Source organism: Glandiceps talaboti, chromosome 4 (genome assembly GCF_964340395.1).
Source record: "Glandiceps talaboti chromosome 4, keGlaTala1.1, whole genome shotgun sequence".
NCBI lineage: Eukaryota > Metazoa > Hemichordata > Enteropneusta > Spengelidae > Glandiceps > Glandiceps talaboti.
This window is the reverse complement of record NC_135552.1, coordinates 9,104,216-9,125,467: the sequence shown is the minus strand read 5'-3', so window position 1 is coordinate 9,125,467 and position 21,252 is coordinate 9,104,216. Positions and strand designations below refer to the sequence as shown.

The 21,252-nt window shown below is 35.2% G+C and overlaps 1 protein-coding gene across 1 annotated transcript; it reads left to right on the top strand.

Annotated features, from left to right (window-relative positions):
* Positions 1-3,087: 3,087 nt before the first annotated feature.
* LOC144434114 (gamma-aminobutyric acid type B receptor subunit 2-like) lies at positions 3,088-21,060 on the top strand. The gene is made up of 16 exons (XM_078122569.1): positions 3,088-3,312; positions 4,086-4,223; positions 7,308-7,478; positions 7,898-8,008; positions 8,214-8,279; positions 8,821-9,021; positions 9,114-9,344; positions 10,175-10,238; positions 10,494-10,577; positions 11,127-11,197; positions 12,405-12,518; positions 12,711-12,833; positions 14,331-14,508; positions 19,172-19,332; positions 19,838-19,951; positions 20,986-21,060. Exons 1-16 carry the CDS (start codon positions 3,088-3,090, stop codon positions 21,058-21,060), a joined length of 2,127 nt encoding a protein of 708 aa, XP_077978695.1.
* The last annotated feature ends 192 nt before the right edge of the window (positions 21,061-21,252 follow it).

Below are 21,252 nucleotides of genomic sequence, written 5' to 3'. Positions count from 1 at the left end.
AGCTTTTAGAAATCAGAACTTTCGTGTCATTCTATCAATTAGACTAGACTTGAATTTTATTAAACAATTTTCAATGTGGTTGATTGTTGGGTGGACATGGCTGCGAATAAAATTTGTTAGCCCAAGCATAATTTAGACTCTGCTTATTATAGGAATCACACACTCAGATTTGTTACAATAATATTAACAACAACACCTAACAACTTGAGACATGGTAGTCGAACGTCAAATATGTTTGCAACACACAGTTAACACTAAAGAAATGGCGCCTGAACCTCAGCACAGTCTCTTCGAGTATTGACAAATGAGGCATTGAGCGGAAGATGCTAACACCGGAAATTGAAAGTGTTTATTGTCTGATTAGCAATCAATGTTTGTGTCCTTCATTGTACCGTTCTGGAGAAGCAGGTAAGGGTTGTGGTGGAGGTTGTTTTTTGGGGTGGACTTGCAGGTAAGGGGGACGGTCTATTGTCACTGATAGCCTGGGGTTGTGAACGAGTAGCAGGTGTCTGGTACCACAGGACAATATTTGGCGATGTATACCAGGGGTACTGGTATGGATAGTACGGATACATAACCGGCTGAAAAAAACCCGGGCTACTGGTATAATTTGGTGTTGCCGAGTTTTTTTCCAACGGTAGAGTTGTGGCCATGGTGTTCACTGCAGTAGCGTCACCGTCGTTTGCTTGTTGTGAGGTAACACATTGTTTGTCGGTAGTACTTGGCTTTTTTATTTGATAACGTGTAGGGTTGTTTTCGACCAGGATGCTTGCCTACAACAGATGCTGCAGTTAAGTTACTAGTTTCTATATTGATGATCGATTGAAAAGTTTTAAATGCGATATCAAGCTTGGGCGGTACTTTATTACGATAATGCTTTTCCAAAACCGGTAAATCAGCATGGACCACTGAAGACTTTCTATGTCGTCCTAAAGAATCCAATAAATATTTATCTGGGTTGGATCGAATTAGATACGCCTTACCAGTTTTTTTATATGTATTTTAGTGTTTGTACATATATGATATTAGATATTAATGTCGTGACCCCCCCCCCCCCGCCCAGACTGAACACAACGGGAAGTGAACTCATTTTATACTTAATTCAATTTACACCATTACAACCATGAATACACTAGTAGTCGCTATTCTCTGTATGTTGACAAAATTTGAGTTTTCAGGTTTCACTGTTCAAACGTATTTCGTGTTAATAAAAATTCAAGTATAGAATTACATGAGTTTGATTTGATTTCTAGAATGATCGACGTGTAATAAACCGTGTGCAATGTAATAGACAACTTGTATACATTGGTTTTATTGATCATAATCATTGAAGTTGTACAGTTTGATTTTTACCGCTGATCCAACGTTTACGTTAACGCGGTTCAAACAACGACAAAACACGTTGTTACTATCTTGGGTGCTTGTGTTACTAAATCGAAATCCGTTGTATTTTGAATATACTCTATGGAAATGGTTGCCTTCCCCTACGCACTACGCCAAACACCAATCAACTCGCTACCAAAACCAGGACTAGGACCTAATAATGTTAATTCACATGAATAGGAAATATGTGTTTAATGAGTGGAGTGCTTGAAAACGTCTCTGACAATGTTAAGCTGTGAAGCGGTTTGTAATCTTTTTTTATCACATGTGGTAATACCCTTACAGCCACTAAAGAACTATATCAGTCGTTTTGCCAAGAGGAACTTTCGGGTGAAATGTTCTAGTTGAAATCGATTTGGTTTATGTACAATTCCATCTAGGCTATTATTGTCATATCTCTGCACACAACAAGAGGCTCAGTATGCCCGAAGATTCCACTCTAACTGTGAAAGTGTTTACAACATGCACTACTTTCCTTTCGTAGAATACTTATTCATTTTACAACGGAAATATGTTTTATCTTGCATGACCTTTCTTTTCAACACTTCCTTTAGATATGTGTGTTATGCATCAGTAAACACACTGCAACTATTTCATTTCTTTGCATTCCGTACCCCCCTTTGCGCACTCGCTGACCGCAGTTCGGTTTTTCGTGAATGTTCGTCACCACTTGCAAAGCCAAGATTGAAGAAAACACAACTCGAACACAAACTATTTTGATATCCAATGAGTTGGCTGTTATAAAATCGATATTGACACTAGTCATCTATCATTTCTCCAACCAGAATTTGCAGAAGTGTACCAGAATGTTTACAACAGTATAGTATACGATAAAAACATTTTATGTAATATATATTTTGAAAGTACTTCCACTGATTTTACCTTATGTTCATGTCTTTAATACTAAAGGGGATTCAAAAAAGTAATAGTATTCGACTTTTTCATTAAAAAATATTAATAAATTATAATAATTCAATAATACTCTAACAATGCCAATCCATACACGACATGTTAACTTATGATGCAGCAAAAATGAAATCATAATATATACATTAAAAGGCATAGGTTATGAAAAGCTCACCTTTAATATCTGGAGATGTTAAATCTACCTCTTAAAATGTCAAAGAGCCTATACTCTATTGTAGGATTATCGCCAGTTGGATTACCCGAGGCATTGTCCGTTGTATAACACGAACTCGACTTAATAACAAAGTAACATGCTAATCATGTCGTATACAAGGGATGGCTAATGTACAGATTAATGCGCTACATTGTGACTTTGATTTACATAGTAAATCACATGTGAGTTAACATGGCATTATAGTACTACAAAGAAAACTCTTCATTAAAAATAACTAAAAGCATTCTTAGATGGGGCTAGGGGTGTTTTTCCTGAAACACATAATATCATATTGACATTCATAAAGGGCTATTGTATAATTTATAAAGGGAGAAACATTCGGCAAAGAATGGCAATATACATACTCCCTCGATACACGCCTACACACGTTACTTTCAAGCAAGGTAAATTCACATAATAATGACAAAGATGAATATTAATGGGGGCAGAACTATATATGTTTAATGGTAGCTGGTGTTTAAGCATCACTTTCCCTTTGGATAGAGCTGCATTAGTTTGCATTTGCATGGGTTCACATAGTGTTGGAAAGGGAAGGGGCAGCTACGATGAGTTGTAAAACAATAATGACCGTTATATCGCTGTTGATATTGATTTCTATCGTTCGACCGTTATCTGCTGATAAAACTACATTATATATCGGAGGTGTTATTGAATCTGTCTCTACTGTAGGCGGAAACGAGGATATACATCATGGAACGAAAGAGGCGCTGGATTTCGTCAATCGACAACCAAATATCTTGCCTGGATTTGAACTTGTAATGTTGCAAAACTACACTAAACGGACGGATGTGAGTATCGAATGCTATTTAATTTCAAAATACCGAGTTCTTGTTTTTATTAGTTGTTCGGACATGCACATTTATGTTCTTAATGTCCATTTCACACGTACATTCTTTAACAATAACACAACTTAACCACATTCGTACTAATGTTAATGTTTAGGTATCATGCATCTGATAGAAATTTATCGGTAAAAAGAAGCAAAACATATAAGCATCCTTTCTGGGAGTAATTGCTTTCACATATGGCTCATTAATGCCCTATTCAATTCATTGTATATTTGATTGCAAAGTTGAATTTCAGAATAATTCAAATTTTGCATCACATGACACTTTAACGTTCTTTACAAGTCTTTACTTTTTTTCTTCTTTCTTCATTCTTCCTTTCAATGTTATCATAGACAGTTGTATGAGTGTCCATAGTACCAATCGTCTAATGTTACGAATATTTATATGTGTACATGGTATGTTCACATTGTTTTCCCGACAAAGTTGTATTTGTACGTGTAGATGTCAATATGTTGATATTAGATACTTGAACTATGCATATCGTTTGATATCCATGTACTTCCGATATAGTTATTGAGATTTTTAAAGGGCGTCATATTGTACATCACGCTTCTATGAATGATTCTGGGGTATATAAGTCCAACAAACTTTTTTCCCTTCCATAATCCCAAAACACGAACTTTTCAAATACCATGGATAGTACGTATCAGCTAAAGGAATGACGTTATAGCATCTGCTATCCAAATAAAACTCTATGTTTGTTCTGTTCCCAGTCTGATCAGGCCCAAGGCCTTCATATGCTGTACGACTTCATCTACAACAAACCTCAACTTTTGATGTTGTTCACCGGCACAAGCTCCAGAGTCTCGCACGCACTGTGTGAAGCGGCTTCTTATTACAACTTAGTACAGGTACGGACATTGCTAAGTGTTCTCGTATCATTGCAAATACAGCAGTAGGCATTCAAATTGAGTTATCTACACCCTTATTTTGTAACGTGGATTGATAACGTGAATCAATCAGATACTCATCTGTGTACGGTAAATCCGATCTCACGTCTGTGGCCCTTGTTAGACAAACATAAATTGTCGTAAGCCTCTTTACTCAGATGACTGATTTCCTTTCACTCTAGCAGGCTTCATCCCATTTTCCATTGGCCTATTTTTGTCGCAGAAGCCTTTGTATCATTAACAGTGTGCTATAATTCATGTATTGGTGTTTGATATAAGCTAACACTAATCTTCAAGGTCAATTCCAACATTCTAAATGCCATATAAATATCGCATTCATGCCTTGAAGTCTGCTGATCATTATTATCTGAAGTTGTAGAAACTTAATACACTGATTATTACGTGTCTTGAGAGGAGTTTTCTAGGAGGTAAATTTGAAGTTGTGTTTAATGGGGACATTCATTCTATCACTTATATATCATTGCCTAGCTATTCAGAGATGATCAGGGTGGGCAGGATCTAATTTCAATATTTAAATGATGTAAATTGTCTATGGTATATCACTGGATTACCCAATTAAAGCCGATGTTGTTATACAAAGTGTAGTGTGGAGGCTATCCGTGACTCTGAATCTCTCCACATCTAGTGGAATCAAAACTCAAATGTTGTTAATGCAAATAATTACCCCCTCCCCCCCAACTGTTAGAATGACATAAAAGTCTATTAAGTAGTGTCATTATATTACAAATGTAAATTATGTAAGTGATAACAATAAACACTAACTTATTTACTAAGCAAAATGTGTTGGTGGCTTTTTTCGATTTTGAAATTTCATCTCAACTTCTTGTTCCTCTAGATGTGGGGCAGGATTCAAAGCCACATACATCTATACACAATGATACTTTAAACGATGGTTGTAGGTCGTCGTCCTAAGAGAGTAATTCAAAAATACTGACAAATGTTTATTCGGTGCAATTATTCTGAATGCTTCGTCATTTTCAAGTATGTTACTTTTTTCAGATTAACCCATTAGCAGCTAGTCATAGATATTTTTTATCTGAAAGTAAGAACTTTTAAAAACAAAAAATACACACTTTGAATAATAGATGAACTGTGTCGAAGACAATTCAAACATGTCTTGCTTCTGTAAAAGGAATATCATGCTAGTTTGTACTTTTTTTCATTAAATTGCTCTCCTTCCTTACAATTCACTTACTAAGTGTGTAGGCCCTCATGTCATAAGTATTCATTCTACAGTTTGTTAGCTTTGTACAATAAATGCCAAACATTATCCAAACCTCTTATGTTAGAGAAAACTACTATGTCATTACCATGCCAGTAATGTTATTGTTCCAACTCTCCCTAGCTATGCACATTTACTAATTGGACCCCAGAAAAGGAGAGCATATTACTAATTTCCTAATTGCACATTGCCCTAATTATTGCTCCAAGTCAGTCCAAATCCGATTTGCTCCGCTTGGCATTGCAGATTGGTAAATGAAAATTTACATATCCATGATGACTTGTGTACGTCACGTAATCCGCACCCCAAGTAGATACATGTTGTTAAATACTAGGCAATTTGGAAGGCAAACTTTCGGTCAAGATCACGGCATGTACGAAGGAAGACTATTTTCAGAAGCTTCGTTTTTGCTCTTCTCATGATCGGCAATGTTTGTTGTAGAGTATAGAAATAATTCTGCACATTCTCTGGTCTATTACGAGTACTCTGTATGTTGTCAAGGGCATTTCTGTTTACTATTTTTAAACGTATGTATTCAGGTTAATTCTGCTATACAATGAAATCCGAAATCCCTAGGTGCATATCTCAAAAATCAACTCTGACACACCATTAATTCTTTAATAGTGAATACGATGTATAAATAGTAGAACGGGATGTCTTCCGGCTCAGTGAAGGAGTAGACTGGGGTGTCTACAGGCTAAAGGTCTTATGATGGGGAATAAATAATAATACAGAAATACATAAAATGGTCAAAAGCCTTGTAATTCGAATATTCTTTCCATGAAAATTGAGACAGGGGGAAAAGTACGATCATTACATGTGAAACGTCGTTGGTATATTGCAATTGCCCTTCACCGTTACCATTGATACAATCTGCGTTCGAGAAACACACATTTTGGTTTCGTACTTGCACGAATAAAAAAACAAATAAAATAAATTGCAACCTGTTTGCAACAATTCCTACAAAATTCATTATGATTATGATGATACTGTTTTCGTACAATACCGTTCGCTCAACAACCTGACGAGCTTTATAGTCAGCATCAAGATAAATATCGAAATGTATTAAGTGCTGATCTTTACAGGGGTTGGCCTGAAGGATAACATGCTGAAGTGCATGAATGCGGTACAGTCATTAACCACTCGATAATGCAATACCCCCGACGGATAACATTAAAGCCGGCGAAATCAGACCGGACGTATTATGTTGAATTGATATCCTTCGACTTAGGCCATATAAAAATTGTTTGTACAGCTGTCTGAAAACGACCCTTAACGCAAAGACCATATGGAAGGGCTCTAAAACGATGGAAAACAAATTAAACCTAAACCAGACCAAATCCTACCAACCCACCCTATTTTGAAATTGGGTATTATCGGAACCACACAATTTTTTCGGCCTCATCAACTGCATCAGAAACAGACATGGGCGTCAATTATATTCATTACGTTCGGATTTTTTTATCAAGAAAAGATAATAAATACAATTTTATAAACTAATTAATTAAATCAACATTTTTCAAAACTCTAACCAGTTGTTTTTAAATGAATCAAATGGAAAGCAGAAATGGTATTAAGATGCGTTAAACTTATATACCATCTTTTATAGTCAGAGGCATAGACGTTGCTAATTGAATTATTTCAAAATTGAGGTTACTGGTTGTGATTGCGGACCTCAAAAACTTTGGTTGGGACAGTCATGAAGAATGAATTATGTGATTCCTTGTAAAGTACGACAAAAGAAATGAGAGAGTCGATTGATGAGACCCACTTTTTTTCATGCTTTATTATTTATGTTTCAGGTTTCAGCAACGGCTTCGTCAATGGCTTTTTCTGACAAAAGTCGATTTCCACTGTTTCTTCGTACATACCCACCAGACGACATACTGACTCCCGCGTGGGAAGCATTACTGCGAAATTTTAATTGGAAGAAAGTGGCCATAATCTTCGAAAATATAGAAATATTTACCCTGGTAAGACATACTGTTATTGCAGAACTTGGCAGCATAGAAACAATATTGAAATTGTAGGCACTTTTCTCTCGAACAAAGACCTTTACTTTCACAGTTCGTTATTTTTTTATTATCATTTCTCATATTTTCATTTCCTTTGTTCTTTACATAACATTTGAGAAAAAGTGAAAAAGCTGTTCCAGAATTCAGCAAACTCATTATATTTTATCTTATTTTAAAATAATTTTGCTTTGGCTACTGATAAATAATAGGTGTTGAAGTACACCTTACAACATTGTTACATAATTATGGTTATGGTGCGAGGAAAAGAAAAGTATGAGCAGTACACCAACTTGTATAGCAAACGTGTTCTTTGCTGTGTATGGGATACGGGCAGAACTTTAGTATTCAACTGTCTAACATTTCTTTTATTTCCTTAGCTAATGAAGGATTTAGTGGCAACTTTACATTCCAAAGGAGGTTATGAAATATTGACGGTCGAACACACCGAAAGCAGCATCAACCCTGTTTCCCAGTTACAAAGCATCAAGGTATATCATACTTAGACTACATTCATTATGGTGTTAGATGTATGGTTATTTTATGTAAAAGACAGTGTGTCGTGATCCCATGTAGTAGTGACTAAGTGGTCACAACGATGTGATAAATTGGATAATTTTGTCTCACACTGAAACCTTATGTCATTAATGGTGACAAACGTGTGCACTAAACTCAATGCAATTGTTATATTTCTAGAATCACGACGCCCGCATTATAATAACGTTTGCATATGAGGAAATGGCTAGGCGGATCATGTGTCAGGTATGTTACAGTTGCACATACATACATACATACATACATACATACATACATACATTATTACATACATACATACATACATACATTTGTTTCGCGCTTATATAAAAGTTGACTTACCAATCATTCTGATTACAATCTAATCAAGGAAAATGCTTACTTTACCTATCTGACTTTGACTGTCCTTTACGTTCTATTTTTTAATACCGTGGGTGACAGACTTTTCCCTTAAACATAGTCCATCTGTATGTCGCTCCCAGCTTTCTGTCTCTACATCGCTCTAGATATCCCCCTGTTTCAAGTCAAAAGATCTAAGACCAAACGAGAACCATTGATTAAAACTACATTTGCCATTGCATGGTTGCATATCCAACTGCTGTGGGTGGTAAAACAAATGACCTGCAAAGTGAAACGAGACATGTACAGTATATTCTTTTCAAAGATCTGACTCCTTTTTTAACATCAATTAGGTTTCGCTCTATATAAATAAATGGTGTTCAATATTATTATAGACAAATGAGTTAAACATGATATATTTTTATTACAGGCTTACCATACCAATCAGTACGGTCAGAAGTATGTATGGATGTTACTTGGTTGGCTTAATATCGGTTGGTACTATTTTGAATTCGATGAAAAGGATGTAAATTGTACTGCCGATGAACTCATTACAGCCGTTGATGGATATATAGGTGTCAAAGTTCCTCCTTACGCAAAAGATTTTGACGATGTAAATTTTAATGGCGTGGTAAGTATAGAGAACTTCATGGAAATGACTATCTCCTATTCTAACTTGTATGCATACCATGCAAAATTATGTAAATTCTATTGTTTCTGAAGAAACCCGATGCCACTGACGTTGACGTTTATCGGGACCTGCAATCGCAATTTTACTACGCTGGATTTGCATATGATGCTGTGATAACCATGGCTCTTGCCTTGAACCATTCTATCGGTATTTTATCAAATCTCGATGTGCCGAGACAGATTATGGATTATGCCTATGGTGACGTAGCCATGGCGACCATGTTAAGAGATTCAGTGCGACAATTGGAGTTCTTTGGCATAACGGTAAGTGGTTTTTTTCAAGTTGAATAAAGTATATAACTATCCTCATGCTTCTAATGACTTATAACCGGACATAATTATTTATATATTTAGGCAACTGAACAATGATCTTTATCTTCAGAGCTTTGCAAACGAAGGTGACAATGATAATTAACGTCATAAATGTAGATAAATGTAACAGTTGCATTGAGCTTCAATCAAATTTATCTTTACAAACTATTTTTGTTCTTCCTGCGAAGTAATTTCCATGATATGATATTTAGCGCAAACATAATTCCTGTCACTGATGTTTGCCTAAGGGGCAAGATCAATAGCTCAATGTAGAGTAAAAAGACTAATTTCTTTTAGTTTGGGGGTGGAGGGTTTTCAACCATTTTAGTTCTCATCTTTCAAAATCAATTTTGTTTTTAATGGAATCTGTATTGTACCCCGAAATACAAATATTGCTAGAAAGTGTTGTCAACTAAAGAAATGGAAGAATTTTCGCTTTAGTAAATACATGGCACTAAAATATATTAAAATGTACATACATACATACATACATACATACATACATACGTACATACGTACATACGTACGTACGTGCGCGCGCGCACGCACACATAAACACACACACACACACACACTCATACATACATACATACATACATACATACATACATACATACATACATACATACATACATACATACATACATACATACATACATACACAGAACCATAATATTACACATCCTTACGGATTGACTTTTAAGTAAATGGGTAAACCGAATCAATCTTGGCGGAGTACGATTTTGTAACCATATATTTACCTTTGTATTATTCTTATGAAGGGACCAATTAGATACCTGGAGACTGGAGATAGAGTATCAGAAGTCTTGGTCGAGCAAATGCAAGGTATGTGTAAACATATGAATACAAAATGAATATTTCGTCAAAAGTTATGATGTTATATGTCGCGTAAGAATGACTTTGTACAGGACAGATTATTGTAGAAGAATGCTTAGGTGGATGTTAATACAACCTCTACAGAAATACCATCACGTTTACGTCCAATAGTCTTCGCAAACATGCATACCTGGCGTAATATACACATATGTCTGTAAATGTTCTAGCATGTTAACATTGAAGTTTTGTGCATTTGTGTTTCAGGCGTCCAGGACTATCACATTGGTCGTTTTGACATCGCCAAGGACATGTTTATTTGGCACAACGACAGTTCATTCAAGTGGCACGGTGCGTTTTGTTGAGAATACCAACGTTTGATATGTTTCCTCCTTTGAAGGACTACATGAAATGTGTCCTACCTACTGAAGACCCATACACTCACACATACATACATACATACATACATACATACATACATACATACATACATACATACATACATACATACAAGCACACATGTAGGCGCCTGCCTGCCATGCACGTGCACATGCATGCAGGCAAGCAGGCGCCTGCCACGGACTACATACACACACACATGCAGGCAAACAGACAAACAGACAATGACGTTAATGATGTGAAGGAAAGTATTCAGATTTTGATGTTATAGGAATGCATACGTACCTGCAAACATTACTTTTAAATTGCGTTTTGAAGTAATTTATTGAAGCATAACGTAAAACTTGATTCCAAAACGTTTGTTGCGATCATAATGCTTGAAATAAATTGCGTGTTTTCTTATCACTTTATTGCAACAACCTGAACGGCGTCAGAACTAAACCTTACGGTCTATAATATAAAGGTTGGTAAACTAACCACCTATGTTTCTTTTGCTGGTAGGCAAGATTCCCCCTACCGATGGCGTCGAAGTGATTCATGTGGCCGCGCTGCCCACGCAGACATTACGCTTTGTACTTTATTCGATAGCAGGGTTAGGCATCGTGTTTGCTGTAGCATATTTAATCATTAATATAGCTTACAGAAAAAAAAGGTTAGTGTTATTTTTACACTGATGTATATATTGAACTATTATTGCCAATCAGAAGTTTTCTTCAAAGATCTTTTGATGGTGATGAAAATTCTACAGGCTCTCTTACAATCAATTCAACGGTTTGATTGAATCACTGCAGCTTTTTAAATGAGATAGTCGAGGAATTTGAATGGTTGCTATAGTGTTTGATTGATTGGGTACTTTTGCCTATAGAGTAAAGTACAATTCTATTTATCTCCAACAAGGGCAATCAAGATTTCAAGCCCATTGCTGAATAACTTTATAGCCATTGGATGTCTCCTCCTGTATGTACTTATAATCATTTATGATATGGACACGGCTTCTTTTTCTCCCCTGAACTTTGCTGTACAATGCCATGTGAGTATTAGCTAGTATTTATACATGTTAGGTGGATGGTAGATTGTCAAATGTTTTGCAAAATTCATTAATACAAATACATGTATATGGACATATCTTTCACAATGATTTATATTATACATACTGATATGGATATTATCTTTAATTACAAGGTTTTAATTACATTATTATATTATAATATCTCATCTCAACAATAACAAGAAAATGAATGATTATGAAATTAGATTTTTTGTCAAAGTTGTTTAAAAGTAGGAGTTATAAGTTGCAGATTATCACAAAAGAAAACTGTTAATATGCAAAATGTGGGCGATGTCAATGATAGTTTAGAAATTTAAATATAAAGACTGGTTGTTCTTTTCTTGATTGTATGGATTCTTTATCGCAAATTACCATGATGCCAAGTATAGTGTACCAAGACTCGCATGGATACAAAAACATAGCGTATCATATTCGTCTATACTAATATCTGTTGTTTTCACGCATGTTCCAATGACGTTATGTTATCACTATGCGTGAGGTGCGCATGCGTGTGTCTGAATCAGAAGACTGTTGTCTTTTTAAAAAAGTGTTTAGGTGTTTATTTTATCTATCGCACGTGGCTTTAATACAGAGTAATTGCCGCTTAATGTGTATATGCTGACGCGGTTTAATCATATTGACTTTTGTGTATAAGCAGTCCCATTTCCCGCTAACCTTCCCTGTAACTGCTTATTTAAAAAACGCAAGATATTTTTCCATGTATAATACAGGCTGGTCCTATTATGCTGTCTCTTGGGTTATCGCTGACATTTGGAGCTCTCTTCATGAAAACCTACAGGGTGTATGCAATATTTAAGATTGCAATGAAAAAATTCAAGCAAATAGTAAGTAGGACTGTAGGTATAGATTGATATTAATGTGTTATGAGCTAGTTGGCAAATTTTAATAATATGTGGAACGCTTATAGTTGCCTCCCTTAGTCATGATTTTAAGACTGGCTGAATTAATGATTATTTAATATCGATTAATAATTTCTATGAACTGCCTAACAATATATATGTTCCATATTCTATTAGCGTGTTGGAGACTCAAGACTCATCACCGGTGTTGTTGCCATGGTTACCTTTGATATGGTAATTGCTATTGCATGGATTGTTATTGATCCGATGTACGACATGATTCGAATTGTTGCAGTGCAGGTAAGATATCAGTAATGATCAGTACATTAAACAACCTATAGGATTAAGACCAAATGTGGCATTTGGATATAATATGTTTATTTATATATTTATTTATTTATTTGAGATGTATACAGGATTACCCCATTTACAGCTGAAATTGGAAAGACTAAAATGCATACAATATTTACAAAACTGGTAAAAATAGAAATAAAATAAATTAAAAGAAGATAAAAATTACCGAAATTGCGTTAAGTTCACACATCAACTATTTCATTTAGGACATCTTTTCTAAAAGTACTGAGACTGGAAAATATGTCAGTGTTTTGCAAGGTATTGATAAAATTGAAGGTCTTAGGTAAAAATGAGTTTTTATAAATTCCCCTCGAGAACTGAAAAGACTGCATTGAATTTACTCATATCATATCTGGGTACATGTATCTGTTTTTTTAGAATTGACTTCAAAAACTTTGAAATTTGTGAAAGCCTTTATACTGTCTTCAGAAATAGCTGTTAATATGCATTGTAACGTCTGTCATTCCCTTCCTTTCCTTTGAAATAATTAGGCTTTTAATACTTCTTAAGACTGTTAACTTAAACCTAATTAGCATTCCTTAATAAAAGTTTTTGAATTTGATGATTTTTCACTGCAGACCATACATATTAGAGAAAAAAAATGAAATCGCGAAAATTGTGAAGTCTCGCGAGATATACTGGATGCGGAAAGTGGCATCGACTTAAAATGACAATATAAAACTGTTCTTCCAATCTGTAATGGCTGTACATCTGATGAGAAGAAACCAATAACACAGAGACCATATGGAAAACAAAGGAAAACATAACTACCTGAAGTAGACATTCACACATGGAACAAAAATCAAAACCCGCCATGTTGAATATTGCATCATGGGAAATGTGATGGTATTGTAAACAATAATGTTACTTTGTTTTTAACCACAAATAATCAAGTCATAATCACCCTGGTCATTGTGGTAGGGTTTTTTTTATTGGTAGTGCTAGATTAGGTATTGCGTTAATCACATATAATCCCATAGTCCTACGCGTCTGAGCATGCTCATTCTGGATTGCAAGTTCCCTATTGTTTTAGGCCTTAGCTAACATCACACTGCAATATGTGGGCCAATTCTTCTAAAGTATAGTGTCAAACATCTCGGTTAACAATACACAGTACGTCTAGCCATAATTGACAATTGTACACGCCAGTCACTATTTTCGAAATAAACACATTGACGGTAAATCTCTCACCTGCTAAAATATAAATTATGGATGCATGACACTGCATTCAGCTACTAGTAAAACATCGAAAAATAGTTGTAACGATTTTCACTAACGTATTCTAGAAAGAAGACTCGATGAATTACTAAATCATTGTAGACCTTAGACTTGTCAATGAATGTAATTCGAGTGTTTCATGATTATTAAGTCTAAGATAGTCAAATTGGAATAATTTGAAATTATGATATTCGAAATATCTAAGATATAAATATTTTTCTTCAGGAATTCTCCGATGAAAATGCTCACGACTTTGTCTACATTTATGAGTCTCGAAGCTGTAACTCCGTCTACTCACTGTACTGGACAATTGGACTTTATATCTATAAGTGTATTCTGTTACTTCTCGGTGTGTTTTTAGCTTGGGAAATACGCTCTGTACAGGTGGCTGCTTTGAATGAAAGTAAGAGAATTCAAATTACTCTTATCTAAATTAAATTTTTTCACATTCAATTTGAGTAATGTTGTACTTTTTACCTCCCGTAAGGGTACGGGAGGTATTAAAAGGGGAAGGTGTGTCTGTGTGTCTGTCTGTCCGTCTGTCTGTCTGTCTGTCCGTCTGTCTGTGTGTCTGTGTCATCATTTCCTAAAAATTGGCTGGCTCAATAGACCATTACCCGTCTCGCGGGAGACGCCATTCAGTGCATAGCAACCACATTCGGGTGGTCAAGCTGAAGTGTCAACCGCTTAGCAACACCATTGTTCTCGACGTCACGTACAGTGCAATACGTATGATCATGGAAGTATACTTCCATGGTATGATAGATCAAGGGAAGCAAACTTTTAAAGTATGGTTGTAAAAACGATGTGCGTATGTGAAATTCATAACTAGCCGTCAGACGTGACGGTGATTTTTGGCCGTCTGGGCGCAGATGAAGAGCGGTTGAGATTGACAGTTTCAACACGAACTTGAAAATATTACCATGATTAGTACTAGTAGAGTTGGATCCACTCGAGGATCGCAGGCCCTATGGTTGAAAACTTGCATGTCAGGTCGCGAATATTGTATTCTTATTTTTAAACAACGTCTAAAATTTGATACAATGTCATAACTTTTCCATAGACTTTATATACGTCGCGTAGCGTCGTCTAAAAACCAACACAACAACGTGTACGCGATCACTTTACTGTAACGTGCTGTTAATAGTTGGCAATGATGTAATTCTTAGTCCGTAATTCGTCAGCTAAATTCGTCAGGGTCCGCTAAAAACTTTGAAATCGGTTGAGAATTTTTTTCGCTGTCTTTGATTTTATAATATACATTTATAAATGAGCTATATATATGCATTTAAAATTAAAATTTAGAGATACTATGTCGTTTTATTTTACGAATTTGGACTATGAGTTCTACAACATGTTCATCGAACTCAAGTATAAACATGGCTGACACGTACACGTGTTTCACGCATCGCTGGTGATTCCCAATTCTAGTTCCTGACGATCGTATTCCGATTTTACTCTATGTTATTTTCATACAGTACTAGTCTAGTTCATGACGACCGTATTCCGATTTTACTCTACGTTATTAAGGTAGGGTAAAATTGGAATACGGTCGTTGGGAACTAGACTGGTAGATATTGTATGAAGATAACATGTGGTAAAATCGGAATACGATTGTCAGGAACTGACTATGATTTCCCGATCTCTGACGATAATTAAGAACTTTTCAATTCTGAACTCTAGGACCGAAACGGGACATTGGCACTCTAAAAATGTGTAAGACTTTTAGCTTTCGTCCGTATTTGTCAACAGCGTAAATGTCAACGGTTCATAAGGGCTTACGGCTGGTGGATGTGTAGTAGTACTACACCACACTTCATGTGCATTGCATTCTAATATACTTATATTGAATATTGGTGACGGGAAATGTTTCCACCATGTACATGTGTACTAATAATCAAAACTACTCGATTTTGCTTGTCATTAATTACCATTTCTAAAGATTGAAATATTATAGCCATCTAGTATGCTGCATAAGTTTGGCACTGACAACGTATTCCCAGAAATGACAGTCAGTTCGGAAATATAATGACAGTGTGACACTGGCGTATTTTTCTTTTAACTTGATGTTGACAAGCTATATTTTCGTAACATGCTCTTTAGTTCGTGTACTTTCAATTTTTCAATGTCTTCTTTGATGACTTAGGATTGTAGATGGTCACAAACGGTAGTATTTTTTTCAGACTAATGCATTGACTTTCATATGAACAACATGGCCACTCCGCAAAGCTTGACCTCCGTAGCAACCGTTGCTAGGTTATTTGCATATCTCGCGAGATCTGCCGCGAGACGGAAAATACTTTATTGTAATGAAATTTGGGATATATAATCTTTAGGGTAATAGCTAGACCTGATTAGGTTTTGAGCCAGATCTGTTAATTTTTAATTAGAGAAATTTGCATATTAGTGAAATCAACTAATTACACAATATAAGACTGCATACTTCAATTTCAATATAATTTAGTATATTCGTTCAGCATAACAACATACATTTGTCCTATAAAATTCGTTGATGTATCTTACAGCGTTAATGAATAATTTGCATAATTAATTATTTTTGGTAATTAGGCTATATCTTAAGAATACATACTTCAAATTCAACATAATTTAGTACATACGTTAACCATAAGAGAACATATATGTCCTATCAAGTTTGTTGATGCACCGTACAGTTTTAATGAATAATTTGCATAATTAATGATTTTTGGTAATTAGGCTATATCTTAAGAATACATACTTCAATTCCAATATAATTCAGTACACACGTTAACCATAACAATCACATATGTCCTGTAAAGCTTGTTGGTGTACCTTTCAGTGTTAATGAATAATTTGCATAATTAATGATTCTTGGTAATTAGGCTATATCTTACGCCTGCATACTTCAATTTCAATACAATTCAGTACATACATTAACCATAACAAATTGTGTATGGCCTATAAAGTTAGTTGATGTACTTTACAGTGTTAATGAATAATTTGCATAATTAATGATTTTAGGTAATTAGGCTTTATCTTAAGACTGCATACTTCAATTTCAATACAATTCAGTACATATGTTAACCATAACAAAGCGGATATGTCCTATAAAATCTTTTATATAGCTTAGTTTTAATGAAAAATTTGCACAACTAATGATTTTAGGTAACTAGGTTGTATCTTAAAAATGCAAGCTTCAAATTTCGTATAATATGATACGTACATTATAATAATACGCACCTGTCCTATGAAGTTTGTTGCTACAACTTTTTCCTTTAATGAGTATTTTGAATAATGAATGATATTCAGTAATTAAGCAGTATCATACACTCTTACATACATTAACCTAAGAAAGCAAGCTTGTCCAAAAAACAAAGCCTGTTACCATAGTTTTTTAGTTTAATGAGTTATTTACATATTTAATTAGTGATTCCCTTACGGGAGGCATTCAGTTTAAATCTGGTTCAAATGATGTCATAGAGGATATTAGTTGTTGATTTACCTGTGTATTTAATGGTAGTATCTGTGGGTGTGAAGAAGCATCAAATATGCATTGACGTTCAAGAAGAAAAAGAAGATACTGTTGACAACGGCTGCGGTGGTGGTGGTGGTGGTGGTGGTGGGGGTGGTGATGATGATGATGATGATGAAGATGATGATGATGATGATGATGATGATGATGATATGAGTAAACCGGCTGGGACCATCGCCGAGAACTCTAAATTACACAGAAGATGCCCATAGACATCGTTGTCCACAACTGCTAATGGAAACAACGAAACTTGTTACACACGCCACCACTGCAGACTACAGACACTGCCACAACCACCACTACAGACACTGCTGCCGCCACCACTACCGCCATCGACACCAGTTTTAAACTGAGCCTTAATAGTTATTTTTTGAAACCTGAGCGGTTTCTTCATAGTCGATTTACGTTTCTTATTTTGTCGTTATTTTGTTATTCGATTGTACATGTGTTGTTTGGAAGTCAAAGTTGTTCGTCTGATCTAAGGAAACACTTAGTTCAGTGCTGTGATAACACGTCAAGTAGTTACTGTGTTTCATTGTTTCCTTCTACACCCGTGTCCACGATCTGGAACTCACAATATATACATGGCAACAATACATTCCTCTCGATTCATTCAGACATGATGATATCTTCATGATTTTTAATAGCACAAAGCCTGAACTACACGAACTGATACAAAACATTGACAGGATGCATCGGAGTTTGAAAATTTCGTTTACAGCTGCAGTGGTATAAACATAACTTGACCTGGAAATTTACAGACGTCAAAAGATACAACAAAGTAGCCTTTTGATATACAAATGCACGCAGAAGCAACAGACACTTTTCAATTCCCACAAAATCATCACCTATCATTAAGATAATTATTTTCAATCAAAATCAATCAATGTAATAAATACACTAATAGAAGTGCTATGCTCATACAAAACTAATTAATGTTGATTTGTATGTTTTTTTGTGTGTTGTAACCTAGTTTCAGTAATTCATGTTCCTGTTTTCATGTTAAAGTCTCTGCTTGTTATTGCATCTTCAAATGTATTGTTTGAATTTCTCCTTTGAAAAAACCATTGAACATTTTGAGTGACATGTTTCTATGTGTAGAATTGAAACGTATCTGTTGACTTTGTGTGCGTTTGGATATCCGGACTTTGACCTCTGTATATTTCCCGGTCTAAGTATGTTAACCACTTCATTTAGAGATGAGATCCGTATGTTTTTGATGGCACAGAACCTGAACTACACGAATTGATATAAAACATTAAGAAGATACATAAGACTATCCAGGATCAGACTTTTTAAAATTTCCATGTGAACACTCAACATATAATACGATACAATACGATAGCATTAGTATTCGGTGCATGAAAAAATGTTTTAACAAATGAAGAAAAGAAACCCAAAAAAAAACGACGGTCCAAACCGGCTTTCCATATGATGATGATGATGATGATGATGATGATGATGATGATGATGATGATGATGATGATGATGATGATAACGATTTCACATGTCGACGATTGAAATTGTTTGATGTTTCTTTTAATTGATATTTCAGGTCGGCAAATTGCCTTATCCATTTATGTGGTAGCTTTGGTAGCATTTATCTCTGCACCTGTCCAGTATTTCATTGATGATGTCAGTTTTTTGTTCGCATTTACTGGCTTTGCCATATTCCTTGCAACAAGTGTTGTCCTCTGCACAGCATTTGTCCCTTTGGTAGGTTATCAATACATTATGTCTGCGTATAAAGCTTATAATTAATCACTGGTTTGTGTAGATCCCTGCTTTTCCATGACAGAAGATAAAATAACAATGGTTGGCAAATTGGTTCACTCAATGTACACATACTATTAAGTATTGTGTGCGCTTGCGACATTTTTCTTTACATATCATGATCATTTGCTATCTGACAGCTATTTAATCGCAAAATATTTGCGATTTTGAAAAGAGATGAAAAGGATTTAAGAATATACCCACACAGATGCTGGAACATGTATACGTGTAAATAGTGCCCGATAAATGTATGCGTTTTGATGTAGGTACGCGAATACATAAATGTGCAGTAATTGTAGTAAAATGTATATTTTCGTCGATAAAGTGTAATTGACACTATTTTGTTCGATTTGATGACTCGACAGAATTAGAGCACATTCATTCATTCGTTATCGTTAGGGCGATTGCCTTTACTCTTTCAATTTTGAGAAATCTGTCACATTTGTAGATTATTACGCTGAGACGAAATCCAGACGAAGTTAAGACTAGCATTATGCAATACCAGATGAAAACAGCTACAGAGACAACCAGTATAGATCGTCTAAGGAACAAATTAGACGAGGTATGTAAAATCATCCTTTTCAATGATATGCTTTTTAAGATATATAGAAATGATTTTGTTCAAAACTGCTACTATAACATATCTACAATAACAAACGCATCGATCCAACAACTAAAATCACGAAACTTGCAACAAAACGATGTCTAGCTCGACAAAAATCTCACTAACTGTACTACATTGAATCATCTTAATCGACAAATATGATATTTGTTGGCCAGATTTTTGTTGAGTCAAACGATAAAATGGAGCACGTAGAGCAAGACGATGTTTGCTTCAGGTTTCATATTCCCATGCGTACATACGTTTGGGGGGTTTTAGGGGGTTTTGTAAATAAAAGCGTTGATGTATTTGTAATATGAGGCAGGACCATCTGGACCGTAATTTAAACCATTGTACGGAAACATTCGTCATACTTCATGGGTTTTACTATCATGCTTCTTTTGGCTTTGATAACAGGTGGCAATGCTTGAAAAGTTGACGAACACATAATATCTTGACTTTTCTAGATTAATAATTCTTTACCTAAATAAGACTTATACCCAATATATATACCCAAGTAACTAAAATCTGAGATGTCATATAAACTAAAATACGTAATCCTAGCTAGTAGTGTTTGGGAATGGACGGGGTTTTTTTTAGCATGTAACTATAGGACACGCGTGTTTTGTGCGTAAATCGAGTTGTGCGCATGCGTCTGTTACAGGAACGCCTGAATTAAAGGCGCACAAGCTGAGTGTATTCGTATTAGGGCGGTTCGCTACATATTTAAATGATACTTCTAGTATTGTACTAACTTATTCATAACTTGCAGTTGACAGAACTCAAAACCCTACTATGCAATCAACTGTTCTAACAATGCCGGAAGACAATCGTAATGTTATAATGTTTCAAACGAAATCAACTGTTGTGGGAGAAACTGTAATTTGATTAAGTATTTCTGAAATGATTGAATAATCTTATGTTCGATCTCGACACCTGATCTGAATGCATGGCCAAATCATTGTACAAATGTATCCTGTTTTCACTTCTTTCAGAGTGTCCAGAAACTAGCATCAGAAAAGATGTTGTATGGACGTCTCTATCAACTGATGCACCAAGATATGAAATGATCATCATGAGTAACTTAAAATCTTACCAGAGACCATTTTCACATAAAACACACATATTATTAGTTTCTTACGCACATCTTTACATTTGTATGACGTTACATTCAGTATCTGAACGATTTTATCATTCTTTTGAAATAGTTTGGTGTGTTCTAGTGATTATTTTTTCTCATTACACAAAAAAAATTATAAATT